General features: G+C 31.5%; 2 protein-coding genes and 1 long non-coding RNA gene across 4 annotated transcripts in view; 2 read left to right on the top strand and 1 right to left on the bottom strand.

Annotated features, from left to right (window-relative positions):
- Nucleotides 1-8,962, bottom strand: part of LOC148618752 (prosaposin-like) — a 29,679-nt gene extending 20,717 nt beyond the window's left edge. The window contains exon 1 of the mRNA XM_088577935.1: nucleotides 8,914-8,962. Within this exon, the coding sequence (XP_088434061.1) occupies nucleotides 8,914-8,950 (37 nt within the window). The 5' untranslated portion in view covers nucleotides 8,951-8,962. The remainder of the gene's footprint in view (nucleotides 1-8,913) is intronic.
- An 850-nt stretch (nucleotides 8,963-9,812) lies between these two features.
- LOC148618750 (nucleolar RNA helicase 2-like) overlaps nucleotides 9,813-25,686 on the top strand; it is a 45,767-nt gene continuing 29,893 nt past the window's right edge. The window contains exons 1-5 of the mRNA XM_088577929.1: nucleotides 9,813-9,947; nucleotides 16,338-16,484; nucleotides 22,712-22,925; nucleotides 23,801-23,884; nucleotides 25,553-25,572. Of these exons, the coding sequence (XP_088434055.1) occupies nucleotides 16,413-16,484; nucleotides 22,712-22,925; nucleotides 23,801-23,884; nucleotides 25,553-25,572 (390 nt within the window). The 5' untranslated portion in view covers nucleotides 9,813-9,947; nucleotides 16,338-16,412. The remainder of the gene's footprint in view (nucleotides 9,948-16,337; nucleotides 16,485-22,711; nucleotides 22,926-23,800; nucleotides 23,885-25,552; nucleotides 25,573-25,686) is intronic.
- Nucleotides 16,727-19,414, top strand: LOC148618751 (uncharacterized). 2 transcript variants are annotated; one of them, XR_015921436.1, is made up of 3 exons: nucleotides 16,727-17,490; nucleotides 18,612-18,650; nucleotides 18,862-19,414. It is a non-coding gene; the product is annotated as an uncharacterized LOC148618751 (long non-coding RNA). The 2 variants fall into 2 exon arrangements; XR_015921435.1 differs by lacking the exon at nucleotides 18,612-18,650.

The following is a 25,686-nucleotide window of genomic DNA, read 5'->3' as shown; positions in this document are numbered from 1 at the left end:
ATTGAATTTTGTACAGTAGTTTTTGAGAAGAAGATTTTTGAAAGTAATAACATCAAAAACAGCAAAAAAACATCCAAAATGGGCAACAACTCCAACATGGGTCAACAGATTTTCACCAAAATTTGACCACAGATAGATCTCATCATACTGAATACTTCTACCTTGTCAGAATTTGACTAAACCTAACGGCTTTGGAGATATATGCAAAATCTGCTGTAAAACCCCTATGTTCTTTTTCAGTAATGGTAGCCATGTTTTTTAACCAATCAAAAATCCAAACATTCATTTTGTGCAGGATTCTCTAAGGAACAGTCATTATAAGTTTCATGCAAATCCATTCAGTAGTTTCAGAGGAAAAGATGTTTGAAGAAATTGTTAACGACAGACAACGACGGATGTCAAGTGATGGCAATAGCTCACATGGCCTATGGCAAGTTGAGCTAAAAATGGCCTGACAGCCTGCTTAGACATTTAAATCATTCTTCAGTTGACATGCGAAGAATACTACTGTAAGACATTTTGTACATATTAACCTCAAAATCTGACAATAGAAAACACTCAATCATAAAAATGTTTGTTCACCAATTCAATTTTAATGAACTGTAATGTTTATGCAACAATTTCCTAAATAATGGCTATTTAATGTGAGTAGTATGGTATGTGAGCTGACATTATCGTTAGATAGTTTGTAATATTTCATGACTTATTCTATCTTTTTTCTTATTATTTTCTTCCAATGTCATCAAGGTTGCGATCAATATTACTTTGAATAATCCACAGTAAGATCCAAGATTGCTTTAAGCTTTTTTACTATATCACAAGCCAAGTTTACTATGCCGAACAACACATAGTAAACCAAAGTTGAAGACTATGTTTGAAGGGAAATCATTTTACAAAGATTAGCCATTTTACATGAACAGCTTGCTATCATAGTTCACTTGGAGTAAAATAATTGGTATTAAGGGGGTACATACAGTGGTATGTTAATCTTTGAGTAATTCAAAATTATCTTATTAAGGTTTTAGAATTTTTTTCCCATTAAATATGAAATGAAGCTTAGGTTGTTTTTTTTATGATTACATTGTAGTTTTTGCAATTTTTAATTCATAATAAATGATGGAATTCCAAATCTTCTAAACCTTTTATTTACTGAAACAGTTCAATGGACCACAAGACTTTTTTTCAAAAGTTAGATGCAGTCAGAACTATACTTAAGAGGGCTTTCTCCTTTTGCACTTAGAAGTAACTCTTGCAACAGTAAACATTTTAGACCAGTTTATTTTTCAATATTTTGTAGCTGAATTACACCAAAAAAATAAGTAACCTTTTATGCCAAAATACAGGTAAATTTGCAATTATTTTAATATTATTATTATGATAATATATTTTGTAAATATATCAAACTTATTTAATGTAATATATCTTGAAACTTAGAAATATTGAAACATATGAACATAGACCCTCATCTGTTATCCAGACTTGGGACTATACACATGCACTGGTCAGTGCACTGGAGTCAAATTAATACTTGCTGGATTTATCTACATGTACCAATATCTTGTTCAGTGTTGATTACATCTTAATGGATTAAATACATTCTTTAATTAATATTTAATTTTTATATTTATTTGTGAAATATTTATACCACTGCCTCTGCTCCAAAGATATTTTACAGGCAAACTAACACAATTAGATTTTTTTCACAATTCAACTACAGGACAAAAATAATTTTGGCAGATTTTTTTTCAAATACATGTACATATTCAAATTTATCTAAATTCTGTAATATTTAATATTTGTATTTGAAATTCATTGTTTCCCTGTGGTACTTTTTAATAGCAATACGAGGACACTCAAGGTCAAATAAAAAACTTTTAAAAATTAAAGTCAATTTGTTCCCTGGTAAAAGACTTGAAATAAACTACCATTACATACTCTAAGGTAAACAATTTGTGCAAACATAACCATATCTTAGAAATCAATCCAAATTTTTATGATAATGCAATGCAAGCAATTTCTTACATGACCTTGTGAATGTTATGTACTCATAGCAATTTTGTCTTATATCACTAGTAAATGTATATTACAAAGCTAAAACTAATATTTTATAAGGTCTGGTGATTATAAAAATGAAATCAATTCTTTGAAAAGTCACTTGAACATAATGTAATATCTTAGTCATCACTTTTTCTTTGATATGACACCATGGTTCTACAGACTCCAATTAAAACATTTAAAAATCACCCCATGATATTCACAAGGTCCCTGTACTTCTTACATGCACATACATGCATATAAAAATTGTTCAAGGCCACTTGGAGTTATTATTCAAATATATGTATGCATCTTCACCAGAAAATATGAGAAATTTTTTTATTTGTATTTGTGAAGTCCAGATCCTGGTGCCACAAAACTTTAAAAATATCAAAGTCTGGGAATAAGTCTAACTGCAATGTCATGAAATATGAAACAATAGAAATTGGAGTTATCTTGAAAGAAAGGGATTTTCTAAAACTTAAGTATTTGTCAAATTCTCTGGCAGTAGGCCTGGTTTCAAAAGATAAAAGAAGTTTTCTGATCAAATCATAATTTGGATAAAATATTCATTAAGTCCTACATATAATAAATGAGTAAGGGTTGTTCAATCAAAACTGCACAAAAGTATATTGATCTAAGAAACTCAGAAAAAATAAGACAGCACAAAAACACAAAGGGCAGAGGATAAACAATTATAGGATTTACAGAAACTGTTTAAAGGAAATCAACGTTGTTGTAAGACACAAAAAATACAAAAGATGAGAAAAGGAAACCCTCCCTACTACCCTTTATATTCTATTTCAGTGGATGAGCATGAAGTAAATTACTTTGTCCTAGTGCACTAGTTAACACTACCCTCCAAAGTCATGTGCAAGATATCAAATATACTCCTAGATTATGCAATGAATGCATTTTCTGGATGACATTGAAAATGATAAAAGACTTAATAGTAAACAGCAAAAAATCACAGTTCTCTCCAGGTCTTGTGACTTTAATAATAGACCAAGTCATATGATGAAAGTCACATGCACATGTCAACACAAAACTTTCTTTGTGTTAAATGTAATGGTTGATGCCCAGTACATTCATTATAAATGGATCAAATATAATATGTCTAGAAAAATTTTATTTAAGGGCAAAAATGTCAGTTAGTTTCACTGTGCATAGCAGCACTATAATTTTTAGCCTTGTGCTATCTGAAATTTATTTTTGTATAGAATGAGTACTGTGCTATAACAGTAACAAAACCAAACATTTTCTGTGCTATCTACATGGTACATTTATTTGAAGAACACTGGTCCAAATGTTAAAAGAACAAATCTATTCCTAATTCTAATGGTGGAATATTTGTAAATCTGAACACAAAATAAAAAGAACAAAAAACAGTTGCTAAATCGAGACGATACAACTGGATCTGATGATTTTTACTCTGGTCAATGACTGTCGTGACTTCAACTGATCAGTTCAGGCAACCACATAATACATTGCACTTAAAGTCTTTATAAGAATCAGGCAGTGGTTAAAAAATGTTATGAAATAACCCATCACTTTGACTATTTGTATCATCAGAATAAATGACAAGATTTTTTTTATTTCATTTTGGTAAAATTGGTTCCTGTTTTCTTGAAATGCATTGCAAATGAACATTTCAAGAGCAAATACATGTAGCTCAATGAAAAAATTCCCACCATCTCCTGTGATGCAGATATCAAATAGTGGTCCTTTCTAATTGAGAAGACTTCCTTAAGTACAATTGTCAAATTGGTGGGTTTTTGACATGCATCTATTTAGTCTGAACTTTAGACAGACTTGTACTTAAGTGACACTCTAGACAGTGAATCATGTTTGACGAGTACATTGAACCATGATTTTAAATAATACTGCACAAAAAGGCTAAAACTGTAAAAATTATTTTACCGTACTTGTAAGTGACATAGCCTTAATGTACATATATTGTAATAACTAAGCAATAATTTTTAAGGTCTCTGCATTTTACCAGTTTTTACTATATTGGTGTCCCTCCCCTTGAAGGTACAATATGGCAGGCTTCAATTACATCAATAAATATTCCTAATACAGAACTATTTTACCCAAAGTCAATGTTCTATCATGAATATTTCAAATGAGATACTGTAACTGTAGTTTATTATGATACTAATTTTAAACATGTGCCTTTATACATTGTATTTCAGAGCTAAATATCATAGCAAAGCAAAGTACAAGTACAGTATAATCTCTTTTATTATACCATACTAAGTACATATGACTTTATGTCAGCACAATTTCTACATCATAAAAGAAAAATGGGATGGTTGGTCATATGGATTTTCATTAAATATCAGACATTTATACTTATCCTGTTTTAAATATAAAACCATAACAAAACATGTATGTCAAAACACTGAATACATGTACATCTTTATTTAGTCACAACAATTATTGTACATTTGTAACTGATCACATTAATTACTTCCTTCTGATTGTATAATGTACTTGTATGAAGCAGACTGCATGTTTCAATGAAAAAGGGAAAAAAATTTGAAAAATAAATAAACTTCCTTATAGTTAATTTATTCCTGAAAATATGCACTCATAATTAACAACCACTAAATGTCTATTGGTATATGAAAATGTAAAATTGTTTGATCTTTAATATCAAAATGTCAATGTACATGTATCATTTTTTGTTCTTTCCATAATCAACAAAACTAGCAATTCTTAACACCTAAACTGCTTCTAAATTCAAGCTAAGTTTTAAGTACACTTATATGTACACTGTACATTTTTTTGTAGTGGTAATCACATTCATTTGGTTAAGTATCTGTACCAAAAGCTCTGTGTTCTGGCATTCTTCCAGTAGCAATATTAAATATTTTCCATTTCAAAATCAAAATTTTATTTAGTTTTAAAGGAAAACAAACAATTTCCACATTCTTTTCAATCATATGTGGAGTCCAGAATGATCATTTAGTGTTATTACTTCCATGTATTCTTTTGTTTTCTTCATTATTTCTGCAGTTTTTCTATGAAAGAGATTTTTTTCCAGGAAGTTGGAGCCATCCAAAAACATTTGGCAAAAATACATGAAATCTTGATTGGTCTATAATGTACATAAATAATTGTGAATCTCCTCAGGAATAAAATCTTTATCATATCCCTTCTTTATAATCTTAACCGGAATTGCACACCTTTCCTTACTAACATTCAAATGTATCAACATTAGGGTTCAAAATATCATTGTACATAGCATTAATTAACCAGTACACAAAAAAATGTACTTTTAGTGTGCAAATGTTTGTGCTCTGAACTTCATAAAACATTTACCAGTGACTATGATGCTGCATTCACATGTAATGAGTTTTTTTTTTTTTTTTTTAGTTTAAAATGTTTCAGAAAACGCCTGTATTCACACTATGACAGAGTTCTGGAATGTTTTCCAAACATATGGAAAAGGTATTATGACCACATGAGTTTAAAGATAATAGTGTTTTTTTAATACATGTAAAATAATAAGAATACTTTCTATTCAAGCAATGCATTCATTACAAAATCGTAATATCATGTCCCAAGGACAAAGTAAAACAATTCACACAAAAACTTTTCAAAACGCATCCATAATTTGTTGACATGTGAACACAACCTACATTGCAAAGTATATTTGTATGTACGTTTTCAATATGTTTTTGACAAAATTTTAACACCAATTAAACATCAGTATAAATGCAGCATGATAATAATATAATCTTAATCCTCTGTGAAATATACTTAATTTTGTTTTTAAAGTTAAAGAAAAAAGTGGGAATACCAAAGTGTCAAAGGGAGGAAACTCAATGCTTAAAAAGACAACTGACAAAAAACAAATAACACTTATATGTAAAACAAATTTACAAACGAAACACAAGTAGTATACATGAATGTTACAGTAAAATAATGACAATTTTTTTTATAGAAACTGAAGACTCTTTCTGACTCAATGCTTTAGCACTTTGACTTGTTTTAATCATAGTTCCCTAGAAATGTTCTCATATATGTCAAATGCCACTGTAGAAAAATTGAGTTGCAGGAATGATATCAGTTTATCCTGCTTCGAGCAACTGCAAATTTAAGTTTACTACATGTAGTTATATGAATAGTAGTCCAAATGTTTTATTTGTTTCATTAGGACCATCATTAATGTCAACTCTGAGCATGCACTTCTTATGATGATCTTATTTGAGAAGGTTTAGTAAAAAAATATAATTGTTCTGAAACCTCTAAATGCAAATATGCTTTGTTCAAGTGCAGTTTCATGCCAAATGATTTCCTAACTTCCTATTTTTCCAATCACTTGAGGTTATCAAGATTATTAGCTATTTTCGTTAACTTACAAATGTACATGTGTTTTGATACTATTCAAATTTCTTAAAATTTTTTTTTTTTTTTAAAACAAATACATAATTCATGAATTAAGTGAAAAAATATAATTTGGAGATTACATGTTCATTTATTAAGGAAAAATATTTAAAATTAACAGTAAACTGTTAAAAAATAGAAATTAGATTCATTATTAATGGATTGAAGATTTTCAAGTCATAATTAATGTTACATGTTGTATATTTAGTTAATATGGAGTAGGCATTGCTTATATCAGCAAGCAATGAGAGCTTCACCATACTTATACCATCTGTGAGACCATGAGAATAGAAAAGGACATTAAAAATCCTTTGGCACACAAGGGTGGGGCCGCGGTCAGATGAGCATTTTTGTTTCGCAAATGCAATATCTTATATTTCAGCAGCAAGTGAAATCAATATTCTTATTTGAAAATCTGCCTTATTAAATAATGAGGGAAGTGGGTTTTTTTAATAAATGAGTAAAAAAAAATGTATTTTCCATAAATCTGAACATTTTTTTTTTTAAATTCCAGTCCCCTTTTTCCCCTCGCTTTCAAAATGGTTGATGACTTTGTAGCACTTAGCCCTATTTTACAATTTTCTCCCCTTATGTGCATCTCTAGCAGCATCCTTTTCCAGTTTTAGCGGGTCAGATTAATTTGTACAGATACTCGAAATATTTGAGTTCTCCACACATGGTGGGAATATTTTACACATATCATGTGATGTAAACAAAATTCAAACACAACTGACAGCTGTAAATACCAAAAAAGAAAACAATTGCTTTTCCTATCTTAGAAAAGCTATGCTTTGATTTGGATAATACAAATGAACAAACAGTTATATTTTTTCCGAGGCGGGTTAGGTTCTTGACAACAGCAACAGCGAAACAGTGAAGATACATGTACATACATACACATTTACCCCAACATTTTAAAAATACATCCAATATTCATGTATTTTAATAAGTGAAAAAAGAGGAAAGACTCAAAAACTATCAGAAAAGATGAAGTTATTTTTACTGAAACATAATCTTAACATATATATTTTAATTGTTTGATTTAAGGAAATCATGAATTTTCTATGTAAGAACAGTCACTTTTTGTTACTTCCGGGACATGACTTTTTCCGTTAATATATTGGGGAACCTTAAAGAAAATTAAGTCTTAATAAGATAGTATACATAATAACGTAGAGCTCAACTGCTTCACAGTGCTTGCTATGAATCACAGGCCGGGGACCAATCAACATATCATAAAAAAAATGGTGTTACAGTACCAAACCAGGTAATACAAAATAACCTGGGCTGCCAAAGAGAACCATACAGATGACTTTTTACAAATTAATTTGATTTTTTTTAAGGCCGTGGCTACATGTATTTTGCCTGATCCGGCAAAATAGCCTCCGAGACTGCTTTGACGGATCCGGTAAAATAGCTTATTTCATGTCATTTAGCAATTTTGCTGGATCCGGCAAAATAGCTTATATAATGTCATTTGGCTATTTTGCCATCAATATTTAACAAAAGTATACATACAAAACTTAATAAACATAACACAGATTATAAAATTGGTGATATGATGTAGAATGAAATTTTACAAAAAGGCATAAAATTTTGAATGAAAAGTACATTGTAAAGTAAAAAATTAAAACATAAATTAAAGTACATGTACAATAAGAGTTCTAATCATTAGAAATTTGCAGATTTTCAGTAAAAAAAAAATGGTTAAATATGTTAAAATTTTGTATAATTTTTTTTTTTTAATTTTACACATAAATTAAAGTAAAATAGATATTCTAAAATTTAAAAATTGACACAGATTTCTTTATATAAAAATATAAATGTTAAATATGTTAAAATTAAAAATGGATCAAATTTTACGTAAAAATTAAAAGTACAAAAAGAATTCAAAATGATTAAAAACGATCAAGATACCTTTATGTAATAATAGGAATGCAGTTAAAAATGTTATCAGTTAACATTGTACATAGATTATCTGCATCTTCATCACAAGTTTGATTTAAATAGGATGGTCTGATTTCTGCTTGAAATGTTATACTTCTTTTAAAATCATTAAAAGAAATTGAAATGTACTCAACATAGCTTATATATAATGTCAGTAAGTAGCCTATATATGTATTATAATTTGTGATAACAGCATATCATCATTAATCGATATTTCAATTTAATATTAGGCCCATTTTGCCACTGCATTTTTTTTTTAAATTTTGTTGTTAGGCAAGCATTCCAAAGCTATTTGTATTATGAATATAAATGTTCACAGTTACAAACAATTTCCTCCTACATTTTCTATACTTTCTAATTCAAAGCTAAAAACATGTTTCCTTCCTTCATATACAAATACTAATATGCTTGAATTGGTAAACAACAAAACTGAAAGCTATAGACGTGCATGTAGTATCATAAAAAGAATATTTCACTCAATCCACGCAGAATTAGTTCAAAATAGATTTTTAAACAGTAACGGCATTCTTCACTTACCTAAAGAGATAAAGAACGTTACTGCTATAAACCTCATCTTGGAACTGACAGCAAATACTGTCAAACTTCTACTTTTTGTATTGTTTATCATGTGATAGTTGGTCAGATGATTTTTAACCCGGAAGTAGTCTGAATTACTTCCCTTATAAACAAGAGTTGTACTGTGTTAGTTTATTTATATTATTCAAAGATGAACGTAAATTTTATTTAACTTAAATAGCATTTTTTTTTTAAGATTTGCCTTTTTTATGTCCACCTTTTCAGTTCTTGCCCCAAGTTCTTGTTCAGCTCCACACAGACGTTCGTTCCCCTCATTTTAAAGTCAAATCTCACTATAATTTTAATGGAATGGTCTCAAGTATAAAGGCATTGAAATAAGCTTCAAAAATATAGATCACCGTGCTTTTAACAATGATATAGCAGTTAAAATATTCGTAAAATCTGGAGATTTTGTCATTTTCCGAATTCAATTCAGACGTCTCTGATCTTGCCAATATTTTTACGAATGACACATGCCATACACTAGTAGATAGGAAATTGTCTGTATTTCATTCATAAAACATTAAAAACAAAATACACTGAGTTTTATCCGCTTAAAAAGAACCTTTTATTGTTTCCCGCCAAAAGAAAAAACTAACCTTTGAACCATATTCACAGTAATCTGAAATATTTCTGACGTTAAGACTTTTTCAAACTTGCGGTATGAAAAGGTACCCATTAGCTGATGTTAAAAACTCTTTAAAAAGTGGGGGTCACCGATCAAATAAGAAAGTTAATCACATTTGTGTACCATTTCTGCAGAATTTTTGTTTGGTTATTGGACGCTTCCTACTCCAAATGTTATGTTGGATGACGTTACGTCATAATCAGCGACGGAACGTCTTTTGAAGAAATAGCATTATGCAAACTCCAAAGCAGCTCCAGAGTTTGAGCATTATGTAGACTATTAAAACGGTATACAAAACTTGGCTGTGATGAAATAAGCGGAATACGAAAAGAATTACGGCTGCAGAGAAAAGAAAATTGGGCAAAAGGTGTTGTATACGTAAAACTGTTCTGGTTGCATGACCGTGTCTCTTCGCGTGAACATGTTAGAATTCGTATTCATATTTAAGTTACACGTACCACAATGTTTATTTATAATACTTCAACAGCGAATGACTTATCGGGATCTTAAGTTCAACATTTACAAATGTACGTGGAGTGTATTTCAACAGTTAACAGTAATATTTTTATTAACCATTAGGAAGAAAATATCGCACAACAGCCGTCGGTGAAGTATTTTTACAACTAAGAGAGTCCACCTCCCATATGTACTTATACAAGTTTGTGTCTTCTTGTGGCGTACTTTGTGAAATAAAATTCAGGATTTTCAAGTTATAAAAAGGCATGATCTATTATTGTCCTAATATTTTTCTTTTACATTAAAAAATATTTCGGCGCTCTATGCAGAAGAAAAAAAGTTTTCTAAAAAAAAGTGTAGGACAGAAAAATTGATCCTAGAATCAAGCCGGCCATCCTTGTCATAAACATACATCCTGATTGTAAGGCTGTATTATTTTTCCAGTGTTCCTACTCTAATACTGCATAGATTTTTTTTGCATATGGACGACAGTCAATCATGATTGCATACAAAAAATATCCTCAAATTTTAAGGGAGTAGCATTGGCCGGATCTGCCCCTCTTTTCCACGCCTGGATTAGCTACTCCGCATGAAACTTTTTCTACCTCAGTAAATGTACTAGCAAATTATGTTTTATTTGCAATAATACAGGACTATCTTTAATATTCATCATTTAAATATCTTGTTGGGATTAGGAAAACTAGCTCACATTCTCCAAGAAAAGAACATTGTTCAATATCTCCCATCCGATCCTCGCTAAAATGTTTGATAATCAAATTGGCATAACTCCCTCAAAAACTATCGGACAATGCTGATTATCATTTTCTTTCAATGTCTAAGTGTTAGTAACATTTGGTATAAGTTTCCTCGGAATCCGTTGTGAAATTGTAGTCGTGAGTTTGTGTAGGACAGACGGACATACGGACGGACGCCTGGCATTTACGGAAGATTTTCCAAAGCGGCCCTTCAATCTTGACGTCATAGTGATTCTACGGTCAAAGAGAGATATATCGCGAATTTCTCGCAAAAAGCGACGTCACAAATTGACGACGATATAAGTAGCTATCTTTGTAAGAATCATGCAAAATCTGAAAAATGTGATACACCCCAAAAAAGGCTACATATTTTTATTTTTGTAATTAAGTTGTTTTATGGGTCTATATTATGAAATGTGTAATTATTCATTCAAATCTGCCTGCTCTTAAGAGATAATCAGCATTAAAAATCCAATAGATTCTATTGTATTTGAGTGTCATTTACAGAGTTATCTCCCTTAATTTTGAATTCTACAGTGCATTCTATACAATTTTTATATCTTCTGAGCACGGATTATACGAAAAATCAAGTGCTAATTTCTGTTTACTAAAGCATTTTAAACAAAATATCAAAAATAAAAATATGCAGGCTTTCCAAGCATGGATCACATTTTGCATGATTCTTAGCTGGAATGCTACATAATAGTTTGCGCCATACAATGCACATAAACAATAGTGTGATCTGTCTTTAACGATGTTTTTGTATAAGGAATACGAATACAGTGGTGGATCCAGGCGCCCCCCTCCTTGTAAAAAAATGTTGCAGTTTTCATGATGCAGATGGATACACCGTAACGATCCACGAGTTCATGATGACGATCATAAAACTTCTGTAGTGATGACTTCAGTTTTGTTGCAACATAACCCTGCGCCAGAAGCCTAAATGTGAGTAGTCTGACGCGATACAAAAAGTCTACGTAGTTTCGGCAAGCTCTGGCATAACGTATGAGTTGTGATATGAACACTCCATACGCAGGTGCTGAAGTGATGTAGCCACAGATGAAAGGAAGGTTGACAATTCTGAATGAAAAGTCATCGCGTTTGTCGTGAAGTTTGGTCAATAGTTTTCCTTTACCATCGATTTCTAAGTGTAGGTCAAAATATTTTAAAGATGATACGTCATCGATATAACGGAAACTGAGATTAAAGGGTCTAGCTAAATGATAGATAGTTAAGTCAAGAGTTTTCCATCGATCTCTATATACATGACTACATAGTGTCTGTCGTTCTCTTTATCGCAAATTCTTTGTGGGTAAATTCTATATATAAAATATCCACGAATATACGTGTTTAATGCTGTGTAGCAGATTTCTGACTTAATGATGTTCCTTAATCTATTTGATAAGGTCAGCTCTATAATCAGCCACATAAGCATGAAGGAATAGGTAGCTGAACACAATTTATTCCCAATCGGGAATGCCTACCGTACATTGAAAAAAATGTGCACACTGAACAAATACAAAATGTACTAGTATGTTGTCAATAAAAACTTTTGACCACTAAATGGAATCTTTTTTTTCTCACAAAGTATGAGTTTGTAATATGTGCTACGCGTTGTATTTAAGTGTTCCATCTTTTAGAGTAACAACAGTGTATTTCAACTGAGCATGGGGGATATTATGGTATAAAGTGTTGGAAAATCATAGGTCTTGATCCTATTATATTGGAACAAAGACATTCCTTATCACTTTATGTTATCAAAGGTACTTACTTTATGGTATCTGTAACATATTATATGATATTGTACAAATTTGAATTCAAAGTTTGCACGATTGAAGACGTGCACCTCCTTAATATAGATGAATTTGACGAATTCTTTTATATGAATTTTAATATGTTGAACTTAGCACACTTTTCAGCTACTGTAAGCTTGAAAAAAGGCAATTAATCCAAGTACAATTTTGTATATCAATCGGAACTAGTCAGCCGTTCTTGGAATAATCATTTGTATTTAAAAACTCAACTAACTTACATACGCCCTTGCAGAATTGCTTTGGTATAGACGTACTTACATACAGCATCGTTTTTGTCTACAAAACGTATTACATCCGGTGTATTGCATTTGAGCGCATTGACATTTCAAATGAGCGCATAGAATCTTTCAACTGGGCGCATGATATTTCAACAGGTACATTTCATATGGGCTCATTTTTAAATAGGATTTTCAAGAGCTCGTGTAAGTGAATAATAGTTTTAATATTAATCTATTTATTTACATGATAAAAACAGCATATCACAAGATGTTTAAATTGACATGATAAAACATAAACACTAAGCGTTAAAACGGTATTGTTAACTAAACGTCAAAAGCACGAGAAGATAAAAGTGACTTGCTTAAAACACAATTATTCCAAAAGAGTCCTGCTAAAACATGACATCATAGGATGGTTGAACTGACAAATTATATCTGTTCGAGCGGAATACCCGTAGTCCATACACTTAATGATTTCAAGACGGGTCATTCCTACAAAGTAGAGTCGATACTGTTCCATACAGTACTCAATTTTCTCGCTTTTTTCTCGACGAACGGTCGCGGCAACATCTAGTCCTCTCATCTTGATGCAGTTCATAGTTTGCAGCTTCAGCAATACATCCACAAAAATATACCGAGCAGGATGCGCTGAATGAAACTGGTTTACCATATTTGTTGATCTTACCTGTAATTATAGTTACCTGTAAATGTGCCCAATTGAAAGGCGGGGATTCAAAACCTTTGCGCCCATTTGAAAGGTAGTAAGTTTTTTTTAAATGCACCCAAATGCAATGCAGCCATTACATCCAATATTAATTAATTATCAGGGATAGACGTTGAAAATGGTAGCAGCAACAAGACCTATTCTGGTACCACACTCTCCAAAGAAGAGATAGTGCAAAGCCATAGTTCTATGCTAGTCTCTTTTCGTCTCTCTACCAAAGATGATAATACCGTCTATATACTGGATCCATAAACTCCACACGAATCCATACAAACAACACTATATAGTTAGATCTGCAAAATACACCACCACACCATTTCAAAACATCGAACTTCTATACTCACAGCTGTCAAAGAGGGTCACCATTCATGCAATGTACCACGACACTTGTTTCCGTAATGGTATTAATTCAATGTGGAACCTGAAGAATTCGAAAAATCTTCTGGAAGCCCTCAATTCAAGATTATTATCAGAATACAATAGCATATAATTTTGCAACTCCTTATACTTCTTTTCCCCATACTCAGTTAAAATCCCGACTCAAAAACATATACCGTTGTTACTCTAAAAATACGGTACACCTAGATACAAATATGTAGTTCTTGGTAGAGATTCCTCATACTTTGTAAAAAATCAATTCCAAATCATCTCCTAAATATACCGAAGAAGATATTTTCAAAATACTGTGTTTTTTTTATCGACAATATATTTTTTCCAGTGTGATGGACGCGTTTTTCAACAGTCGGCATTCCAATGGGAACAAATTATGATCCTCTACTGCTGACTTATTTCTTCACTCTTATGATGCTGAATTTATGGCTGATCTGATCCGAAAGAAGGAACATCGAATTGCTAGATCATTTTACCTCAGTTTCCGCTATATAGATTACGTATTATCCTAGCTTCGGGGATTGTGTACATCGTTATCTACTCCAAAGAATTTGAGTTAAAGGATACTACAGACACTGTGAATTCGAAGTCGGCGTCATAGCATGACCTATACTTAGGATCGATTGTAAAGGAAAACTATTGACCAAATTATACGACAAACGCGATGACTTTTCATCTGTATTGTCAACTTTCCTTTCATCTGTGGCAGCATCCCTTCAGCACCTGTATATGGAGTTTGCCGAAACTATGCAGACTTTTTGTATCGCGCCAGACTACTCACATTTAGGCTTCTGGAACATCTGCATCATGAAAACTGATTTGTCTAACATGTCATAGTTTATCTTTCTTATTCCGTCTACCCCGGACTTGAATTTTTACGAGCAACTTGCCGAGTGTTTCTAGAAAAATAGAGGACGCTCACCCTACCGGTGCACCTGGTCCATGCTCCCAGTTTTTAATGGAGTCCGAGTTGCTCATTTGCTTTTGTTATTTTGTATGTATGATTTTAGTTACTTTATGTTCTTTGTTGTGTATGTCTGTTTTCCATGTCTGGTCTTTGTCCCTGGATTACATTCTTTCATTTCCGCTAGAATCTTGGTTCCCTTGCATGATTAATCTTTCATGTATTAGATAAAATGATGATAAAGGTGCATATAAAGCATAAATAGGGAAAAAATGTTGATAAAGGTGCATATAGTGCATAGATGTATAATACTAAAACTTTCCGACTTATATTAAAGGCAAATAACTCGATATTAAAAACAACGTCTAATAAGGTATGGGAATCCAAATTTAAAAAAAAAGGAACTTACGTCCCGCATTTATACCCCTTTTCTTTGCATAAAAATTGTTCAGCGTTTACAGATATTCCTATTGACATGGATAGAGGATATGGCGTGGGTACAGACATTTAATTTATATTTAAATATATATATACATATATCTACTGATAAGATGAAAAGGTCTCGCTTACAGATATACAGGCATGATTTATGTAAAAAAAAACTGTTGATAAAGCTATTGAAACACAAATAAAAAATCAACATGGAAGTATATTCACCACCTTATTACCCGCTTTGTGTGGCCCTATGTAGTACGAACTGCGTCTATATGTCAATGCCTTTTTTTCCGAAATGCCATTAATTTTTGCATGGGCATATGACATAAGCACATTAGTATATATATATATATATATATATATATATATATATATAGGGCGCTTGACTTGTGCAGGCGGTGTTGCCATAGATGTCACAGCAGTACGAGTTCGAGTCCCGCGGAGGGAACGACCAAAAATTTGCATCGCAAATTTGACAGTTCTAACATCGTTGGGAATTTTTCAGACCATTCTCTATATATATGTCTCTGATATGACTGATCTATGATAAGGTCGGAAACATGCAGACAAAAGGAGGGGTACCAGCGGGGTTCTCAGAAAAAAGGGGTGTTAGGACGTTATTTACCATTTTTGTTAGTTTCACAGATGAAAATGACAAATAACAATAAAAAGGAATGGTGCTAAACCTCTCCATCCCTCCTCTGGATCCGCCAAAGAATGGACAATATAAATAAAATATCCGTGTGTCTGAAGTAGAACAGCCACCCTTCTACAGGATACATCAGGGACGGTGCTTTATAAGTATGTTAATTCATGATCAGAAAAGTAAATTTAATTACAGGTATATGTCTGTGGAATGTAAGCAAGGATTTTTATACTTGAATTAATATATTATTATTACTATTATTCAATGTAAATGATACTTAATTAGTGTAAATAAAAATTACGTGTATTGTATGTCCTTTATTTTTCTTTTTTTAAGGTTTGTATTTTTTTTATATTTTTTTATATTTATTTATTGCTTTATGGCACTGATACGAAATTGAACAGTTTCATTTTAGGTATGTGTATTAATTACTTCCGGTAGAAGCACGTGTACCGTTATTCACTGATTGACAGGTGGAAATCCCGAAGGCATGAAGTTAGTTGTCGAGACAAAAACATCTAAGGACATGAAAGTTAAAAATAAAAAAGAAAAGAAAAACAAGGTTGGTATTTGTTTTTATGTTTTATATCTCTTCGATCAGTCAAGTTCTGTTTGCAGACCGCAGTCAATTTTTAATTAAAATATATAACTATATTTTTGTTTTAACTGTTTTTTACCCTTTAATTCTTGTCGAACCACCATGTTAAAGTTGTCCCGTTTTGAAACATATTTGTACACACGCTCCCAATCTATTCTGTAATAAAACACGTCCTCATGCACCTGTCACAGAAAAAAAGCTATCCCAATAATATTAGGGAGGTCGGTTGTGCGTTTATCGATATTCTTGCGAGAGCAAAATTCTCAATTTTGAGTCAACTTTAACACGTTAGAAAATGGTTAAAAATCCATTGCATGACAAAAAAAAATATATGTAATTGAAGATGAGACATTTCTCTTTCTAAATATACAATTTTCATTGTTATTGGAGTTGATGGTCATTTGGTACAAACGTTTGAAGTGACGATACTTTGAGAAAAATGGCCGCCTGAAAAACTATGTGTCAAAGATCATACCTATTTCAAAATTCATTCCGCAAGCTATTACTGGACCGATTTTCTTCATTTATGGCTTAAATTTTTGGAAATATCTTCAATTTTGATAATCCGGTTGTCAGGCTAATTTTTTTGTTACAAAACATATTTTTTACGTAATTTTAAGGAAAAACATGTTGAAAAAAAATAGTTTTTGCGTACCCGGAATGCACTGACAGTCGGATTCCGAAAATTTAATCCTTTCTGCGTCCATCCGTAACCCTGGTTTCAGAAGAAAAACAATAATAGCTTGCGGAATCGATTGGATATTAGGGTGGTCAGGGCGTGGTTTTCACAAAAATTAAAGCGGGACCGGTTATCGTTCTTGCTAACCGGATGTTACTGATCCGCCATAGCTTCTGTTAAGATTTTCGAACACTCGGGGATAAATGCCTTTTACCGACTGTTTTCTGGACGGATTTTTGACTGGTGGTGCAGACAACGATGGACCTAGGCCATGGAGGCCAATCACTTACGGTAAGTACCTAAATTATGTCTAATATAAGCCTAATCGCCCTGTTTCCGTAAGGTCAAATTCTAGAATGACCTTTTATCATCTGCAAGCTTAAAAACTATATTCACCTTCTTGGAAGGTCTGATTTTCGTTTGATTCTGCATTAGCTGATTTAAAAAAGATCACTCTCATTTAGCATTAGTTGGAATATGTTTCCATAACATTTTTATTAAAGGATGAATATGTAATGAGGTAAATTCTCCCAACGTGTGATTGCAATCCATTCAAAATCTTTCGGACTTTATCGACTTTCCTATATTATCGGAAGTCTCTGTATTTTACCTTGCTTTTTTTCTATTGGTTGGGAGAATCTGCACATATTGCATTTAATTTCCTTGATAATTCAATTTTAATTTATATGTAGTGCCCAATTTATATGAAACTCACATGTTTAAGCATAAACCTTCTTTATATTTATTTTAACTGTTTTATTTATTCAAAATTATCATATGTAGAAAAAAAAATCAACCTTAAATTGCTTCTTCAAATGATACACAACTTTTTTTTCTGGTTTTCATTTTATCAGTTCATATATATTAATTATGACTTTTATTAGAACAATTATCATGTAGTCCTGCTTGTACTTTACTTGATAAATAGAACTTATTTGATGAGATTTATATATGTGGCAATTGCATATTTTACATATGACCTGCATCTTCTTAAGTTTACTTTATATATTCATATTGTACAATTTTTAACAGCTAACTTACATATTCATTTTTTAGAGGATTGTAGATGCTCTACTTATTTAATATTCATATACATGTACAATTGCTTGGAAAAGGTTTAAAATCCTAGTAATATACATTATTTATCATTAAATTTTAATTAATTATGGTTTAATATTTTTTTGGCCTTTTTAGGATCACATTGATTGACTCATAATACCAATCTTTTGTTGTATGTATATGAAACATACTTGTACTATGTTTTTTCTTCTAATTATTGATTTATTTCAGAAGAAAGTATTAGTAAACAGGCTGCCTAAATATTTATTTTATTTTGTCATATAAAAAGTAAACTGTGATGTAAATTTTATTATGATTTAGTTTTATTTTCTGTTTGTTTTTCATCATTTTAGTTTCATTTTGTTGAGTTCTGGAGATATTTCGAATTCATGGTAAGTTAGTTTTTATACTTTGATTTAGTTTAGTAGCTTTATTTATTTTAATAATAAAACTTTTGAGTCTTTTAATTATGGTAACAAATAAGCATTTACATTTGAATCATATATTACTTACAAGAACTGTCGATTAGTTTTGTGTTTAGACTCTGCTTTAAAACTGCCTCACAGTACATATTCATTGAATACCACTACTTGTTTATTTCAGATGGCCTGAGCAGCGTAGTGGGCTATGCTATGAGACGAATATGGGTCGAGTCTGAGGTAGGACCATGTGGGGTACAGTAAGTAGGGTAGTTCCAGACACACCTGAACCCGATAACCTGATTGGTAAGAGAGTTCAACACTTGATAGAAGAACCAGACGGATCACGCAGCGAAATTATTCATATTAAGTTATTTAACATATCATTAATATAACCTTATAAAACAATCTTCTTGTTTTGAAATGAAGGTAATTATTCTGGAAAAGGAAGTTTGGTGTTTTTAACTCCTCGCCACATCTTTTGTCAACCGCTTTGTGAGCAACCAACATCAAATAAAGTTTTACATTTTTTCAGATTGTTAGCAAACCAGATTATGATTTAATAGAAAGTAAACTAACTGTAAGTAAATTGATAAGGTAAATGATGTTAATAGGTGTAATGTCCTTATGTACATAATCTCTTTTGTAGATTTGGCAGACATAGTAGATCCTGGTGAAGAAACCCTTCTGGCCTGAAATGGAAACTTCGAAAAGTTCATTAAACTTAATCAAATGATGATATTTTGTTTATTATCATTTAATGTACATAATAGTACACATGAGGAAACAGCTAGGGCTTCAAAGTTCCATAGTGAAAGGATGCGCATTGGTTCAAGTCAATGTATTCATACAAATTTTCTCAATTTCTTGGGAAAACAGCATTTGTTTTTGAAATTTTATTCAATTTTAACATAATAATGAGATTATTATTATGTTAAAAGACCCTATTTAAACAAGAAAACATTACAAGACTACATTAGGAATCTTAGAATTGACCAGACCTTGATATAATATTATTTTGCCACTTTTTGCGGCAAAAATGTATGTTTATTTTGATTATCGTCTGGCTTCATTTAAGGTATAGGCCTAACAAATTTTCATCCACATTAAACATTTTATAGCAAAATAAGATGAAAGTATCTTCATGTGATAGCTTAGATTCTAAGCTTTAAAATGGTACCACATAAGTATATGGTAGGTTGATATTTTGATCAATATAAGCATAAATATGCGGTTTTTTTTTTAAATCTGAAATTTTCAAAAATGTTCGATTTACCCCCATTTTTCAACATTTGCTTGTTGGTTTTTAAATATAATTCAATTATTTCTTGATAAAAATGTGTTTTTACATATTTAATCACAATAACAATAACTGTCATGTGCTAAAAACTGCTTTTAAATTCAAAATGTCTTTTTTTGTCTGACCTTTCGCCATTTTTTCCACTGAAAATAGCTCTAAAATTTACCCTAAAATGTAAATTTTCGACCTCAAAAAATTTTTTTGAGCTGAAAAACATGATTTTTCAAGTCAAGCAACTTTATTGCCACACAAAACAAGTGACAGAAAAAATTAAATATTTTTTTTGAATTCTTAGTAAGCAAAAATGTATTTTTTTGTTGAAAAAACGCATTTAAAAAAAAGGCGGTCTGCCGCAGTGTTTCTGATTCCAATGAAAAACAAATCGGAGGTTTTGACATAATATTTGTTTGTTTATTTCTGTTTAATGGATTACTCTTGAAAGAACAGCAAAGTATCAGATTTCTACTACCTTCCAATTTCCAAATATGAATATCCAAAAATGGCACTTTAATTCACGATGCTGTTGACACATAGCAAAAAAAAACTAAGTCCAAAGTGTTTTTTTGCCAATTTTAAAAAAGTGTAATTTTCTTTGTATCTAAGATACAAGTTTCCTGAATGGCTTAAATCAAAGTATGAAATGGCTTTATTTAAATGATTAAGACACAATGTATGAATTTCTTTACCTGTTTGACTTATGTGGGCCACAGAAGTGCCCAAAATGTGACATTTTTGCCTTCGCAAGAAAAATGACCAAAATTTTGAACTTTAAATTGTAATAACTTTTGAACCCCTTGACGGATTTTAAAAATTTTTGCACCAGTAAGTTACATTTCTTGGGCTCTTTCAAACTAATATAAACTTGTACATTTTCTATATACTTCATATTTTGACTGACCTCCCTAATAATATTGCGGACGACCATTGGATTTTGAGTTTAAATTTTTAATCCTCAATGAGTTGGGTGTGGGATATATGGCTTGAATGAGACTCGGAATAAATGGTTTTACTCAGAGTCAGACCTGATTAAATATTAGTATTGTGTAGATGGGAGAAAATGATGTTTCAAATTACTGTAATCCAAACTAATTTCCTGTACATACATATTCAATGTATGTGAATTATTAAATTTTTTAACTTTTCAAATGATGAATATTAATATTTTGATTCATTGAAATCTTTCAAAACCCCTATCAATATCAAATAGACATCTCTCCTTATGATAAACCAAGGTAGTTAAATAGACACTGGGGAAAACTTTACTTGATTTAGTAGTCACTACACTCTATGAAAGAAAATTATGGTAGTGAACCTGTATTTTAGAGCTTCATGATAAAGTGTAAAGCTCCTTTGATTCAATCTTAGGAAGTGACTGGGGAGCCGTTTAACTAATTGCCCCCAAGTTCTGGTTTCACTAATTAGGCCCATAGGCTATATTTTTAACGATCCTAGGGTCGCTTATGATATTGACCAGAGAACTAGATTAGTTTTGTATCTCACTTAACACTGCACACATGCCTCTCAAAATTCTCGGACATTTTGTCAATTCAAAGGTCGGATGACAATCGAATAATGTCGCGTAAAATCGTTCCCTTTTCCCGTTTCAGATCTACGGGGAGTAAGTTTTGACTGTCTGTAAATATAGAATGGCTGTCTTTGCTCAATTAGTAACGGACAGAAATTAAATCAAAAATAAAATATATAAAGTATCAAGAGTTGAATTAAATTTGAGAAATATCGGAGAGGGGAAGACGATCTTAAATTTATACAACAATATCTTTACGATCTCGGCATATATCTGACACAGAAAAGCAATCCATTTCACTTAACTTTTTTGAAAGGGTGATGTATCGACCCCCAAAAGCCTTAAAATATTTTTTAATGACACAGATTTGGACGAAAACGTTTGACTGTCCAAGTTCTTGTGGTTAAATTATAAAGAACTTTTTAATGGTATCAACAAAATGACCACACCTACCAGTGATTTTAATTTTTCTAGAGCTGTGGACCTGTGGTCAAGCTTAAGGAAGAGAAAACTTTATTTTGGTATAATTGAGTTAGACAGTACAGACAGAAAGACTTACCATTGTTGATTATTAACTTCTATGTTGTAGCTTGTGCTATTAAATATGTCTCATTCAACCTTATACTTTCTTTGACAATTTATTTTCTGTATAAAAGGACACGTGCCACGATGAAAATTTGTCCAACCAGAGTGAGCCACATGTTCATTTTATTTCATGCAGATCCCTGAATATTTAGATATTTTAACAATACCATGAACCTAAACAATTAACAAGCTAAAACAATATGTAAATATGTACATTGTATTTTGCTTTTTATTTAATTATAGTATTTAATATATTTATTATAACTGCTCTTTGTTCTTCAGAAAACTTAGACATGTACCAATAACCCATGTGACAAATAAACAGTTCTAATATACATGCATTACAAACAAAACAAAAACATATGCATATGAAGCATAAGACCCTTCACTTTTCTTGGGACCCTCTGAATTTATGATAGGACTTGTCATTTTTGTGTCAAGGGAGTCCGACTGAGCTGCAATGTAAAGAGTTGACTTCCTAAGGCAGTTGATTAAGGCTGGCTATATGCTTTTACCATACCAATTTCAGTACATATAATTTTTAAATTGTGGGAGAACCAAGTCATATATATACTATGTAGTCCTAATAAGTGTATGATTAGATTCAATTTTCATGTTTGACAGAAAGATAAAACTAAAGACCAGAAGGAGAAAAAGGTGAAAAACGAAGAGCCTAATGATGAGGATATAGATAGCAATGAAAAATGCAAAGATATAGAAGAGGCAGGAGAGAATGTTGAAAAAAATCAAGAAAATGGACATGAACTGTCAGAAGAAGAAAAAAGTGGAGCCTTTAAGAATTTCAACATTTCTGATCAGACTGTTAAAAAGCTTGCAGGTAAGTTGATGTACTGACTCATACATTGCCTACACTAATGGAAATTGAATGCAACTCTTAAGTTGTATATATATATGACATGTATGATTAGTGACCTTTTTCATTATATATTATTCTTTTATGAGTAATCAAATTGAACATAAATCAAAAGAATATGTTTGAAGGATAAAGACTAGACTGGAAAAATAGATACACACAACAAAGAACATGAAATAACCAAAATAAAAGGTACAAAGAAACTAAAGTAAATAAGTAAGCTGGGCTTCACTAAAAACTGGGAGCAAGCAAAGACCAGGTTCACTGGTAGGGTAAACATCCTCTGCTTTTAAGAAACACCTGCCAAGTTGTAGAGCTGAATATCATGATAAAAATTTAAGGTACAATATGTATCATGATATCTAGAGGGGTTGTGATAGTATCATGATACCTATTGTTCATTTCAGATTTCTTGAAGCAAAATTGAAGTTTAGCATTGTACAAAAAGTATGCATAGTTTTTGCAAGCTCTGAGCTCTAGCAAAATCTATGAGTTCTATTATGAAAACAACACACACATGTGCTTAAGGGAAGTTGCCACAGATGAAAGGAAAATTGACAATACAGAATGAGAAGTCATCACATTTGTGGTATAATTTAGTAATGAGTTTTCCCTTTTCGTCAATCTCAAAGTGTCCCGAAGGACAAGATAGGAGTGACTTATTAGTGTCTGTAGTGTCCTTTTTCTCAAGATCTCTGGGGTAGATTGGAAGTATAAAACCCCCAGAACTAGTTAAAAAAACTATAGAGTGAGAAGGAGATCAAAGTTGCAATTTATTGTTGATTAATTAGTATTTTACAAATGAACTGAATATGATATTTTTCTTATTATTGCTTTAGAAAAAGGTGTGACCTACCTGTTTCCTATTCAGGCAAAGACATATCATAGTGTATATGATGGAACCAATCTTGTTGCTCAAGCTAGTAAGTCTCAATACCAGGATCGTTAATGACATGTGGTAATAAGGCAAACATTAACTCGGTTTTGCCATTTTTAGCTCACCTGGCCATAGGCCATGTGAGCTATTGCGATCACTTGGTGTCCATCATCATTAACAATTTTTCAAAACTTTTCTGTTCTGATACTACTTACCAATAGAAACCAAACTTAGCATGAATGTTCCTTAGGGTATCCTGCATAGAACTTATGTGGGGATTTTTGATCTGTCGAAAAACATGGCTCTGTTACTAAAAACAGAACATAGGAGTCACACAGTAGTTTTTCACATATATATCTCCAAAACTGTTAGGTTTAGCTAAATTCTGACTTGAAGTATAAGTGTTCAGCATGATGAGATCTATCTGGCGTTAAATTTTCGTTTTAATCCATTTTAATGTTCCTAGGGGTATCCTGCATAGAACTTATGTGGGGATTTTTGATCTGTCGAAAAATATGGCTCTGTTACTAAAAATAGAACATTGGGGTCAGACAGTAGTTTTTCACATGTATCTCCAAAGCTGTTAGGTTTAGCCAAATTCTTTCAATATCTGAAATAATCTTTATTATTAGGACTACAAAAGTCTTCTGGGATAAATGTTTTCATTTGTCGCTGTAATGATTATTATGATAAGTTTTACCAAGGTCTTGAGTCAAAATAGTTGGACAACTTCTTGTTAAATTTATTTCCCTTGGAAGGCAAAATTCAATCAGGTGAGTGATTCGGGCTCCTGAGAGCCTCTTGTTTTTTTTTAATACAACCCAGAGGTGGACATGCATTAAAGATTCATTCAAAAAAATTTGGGCACTCCGATTTGCATGAAAAATGAACACAAAGAATTCAATAATAGGGTTGTCAACAATTGTTACCTATTTGTTGTTATGATCATGGTTTGTCTGTATTTAACATTAATCATAGAAATTAAAAAACTTAGTTGTAAATGGTCTAAATTTTCCTTGCAGTAGAATTGCAAATTTCAAGAATAAATCACGACTGAAAAAAGGAATTTTTTTTTACACTATTTGAATAGCAGTAGCAAGCGTGTTCAGAAATGATCCAAATACATCCCATGGAATAAGTGGGGACTATCTCAAGATGTAAAGTCAGGGAGTGTACTTCTGAAGTCCAGTAAAGAAATTTTAATTGACATTTGATAAAAATTAGAAGTATTAAAGAATTATGATGGTTACAGACAGAAAGCAATGACAAGAAATTTCTCCAGGACTGGCAGGGTTTTCGTCTGACAGATCCTTTATTTTTTATTTATGATAACTACAATTTTATGTAGTTGTTTTTTGTCATTCTGATATTCTTTTCATAATTTTGCACAATATCTGTTAACAATTTTTGGCAATTATCCAACAATTAAAAAATGAACTAAAATTTCACTTCAGGACATGATTTGGTTGAAGTAAAGGTGAAATTTGTGCAGATAAAAAGGAAGTAAAGTGAAAATGATCTTTTTTTTTTATTTGAAATATAACCGTAAACAGACATATTTATGGACTTAAAATAAACTGCCATTTGACAATCAATTTTGGAAGAATAGCTGACTGATGAAATTATTTTTGAAACCGGTAATTGCAAGATTGAATTGCTTATAAAGATTTGTAATTTTGAATTGATATAATTTGAGCCTGTTTCTATTTTTCAGGAACTGGTACAGGAAAGACAGTAAGTCATGTTTTCATAGATATTGTTTCAACATAAATTAATTTATAGAAACAAAGCATGAACATGTATTGCATGTATGTAGGGGGTGGGAAACATGAATAGCTTAATTTTTTC

Source organism: Perna viridis, chromosome 4, assembly GCF_037379345.1.
Source record: "Perna viridis isolate PV_CMFRI_1.1 ecotype Kerala chromosome 4, ASM3737934v1, whole genome shotgun sequence".
Taxonomy (NCBI): domain Eukaryota; kingdom Metazoa; phylum Mollusca; class Bivalvia; order Mytilida; family Mytilidae; genus Perna; species Perna viridis.
Note: the sequence above shows the minus strand (reverse complement) of the source record. Positions and strands in the feature narration are given on the sequence as shown.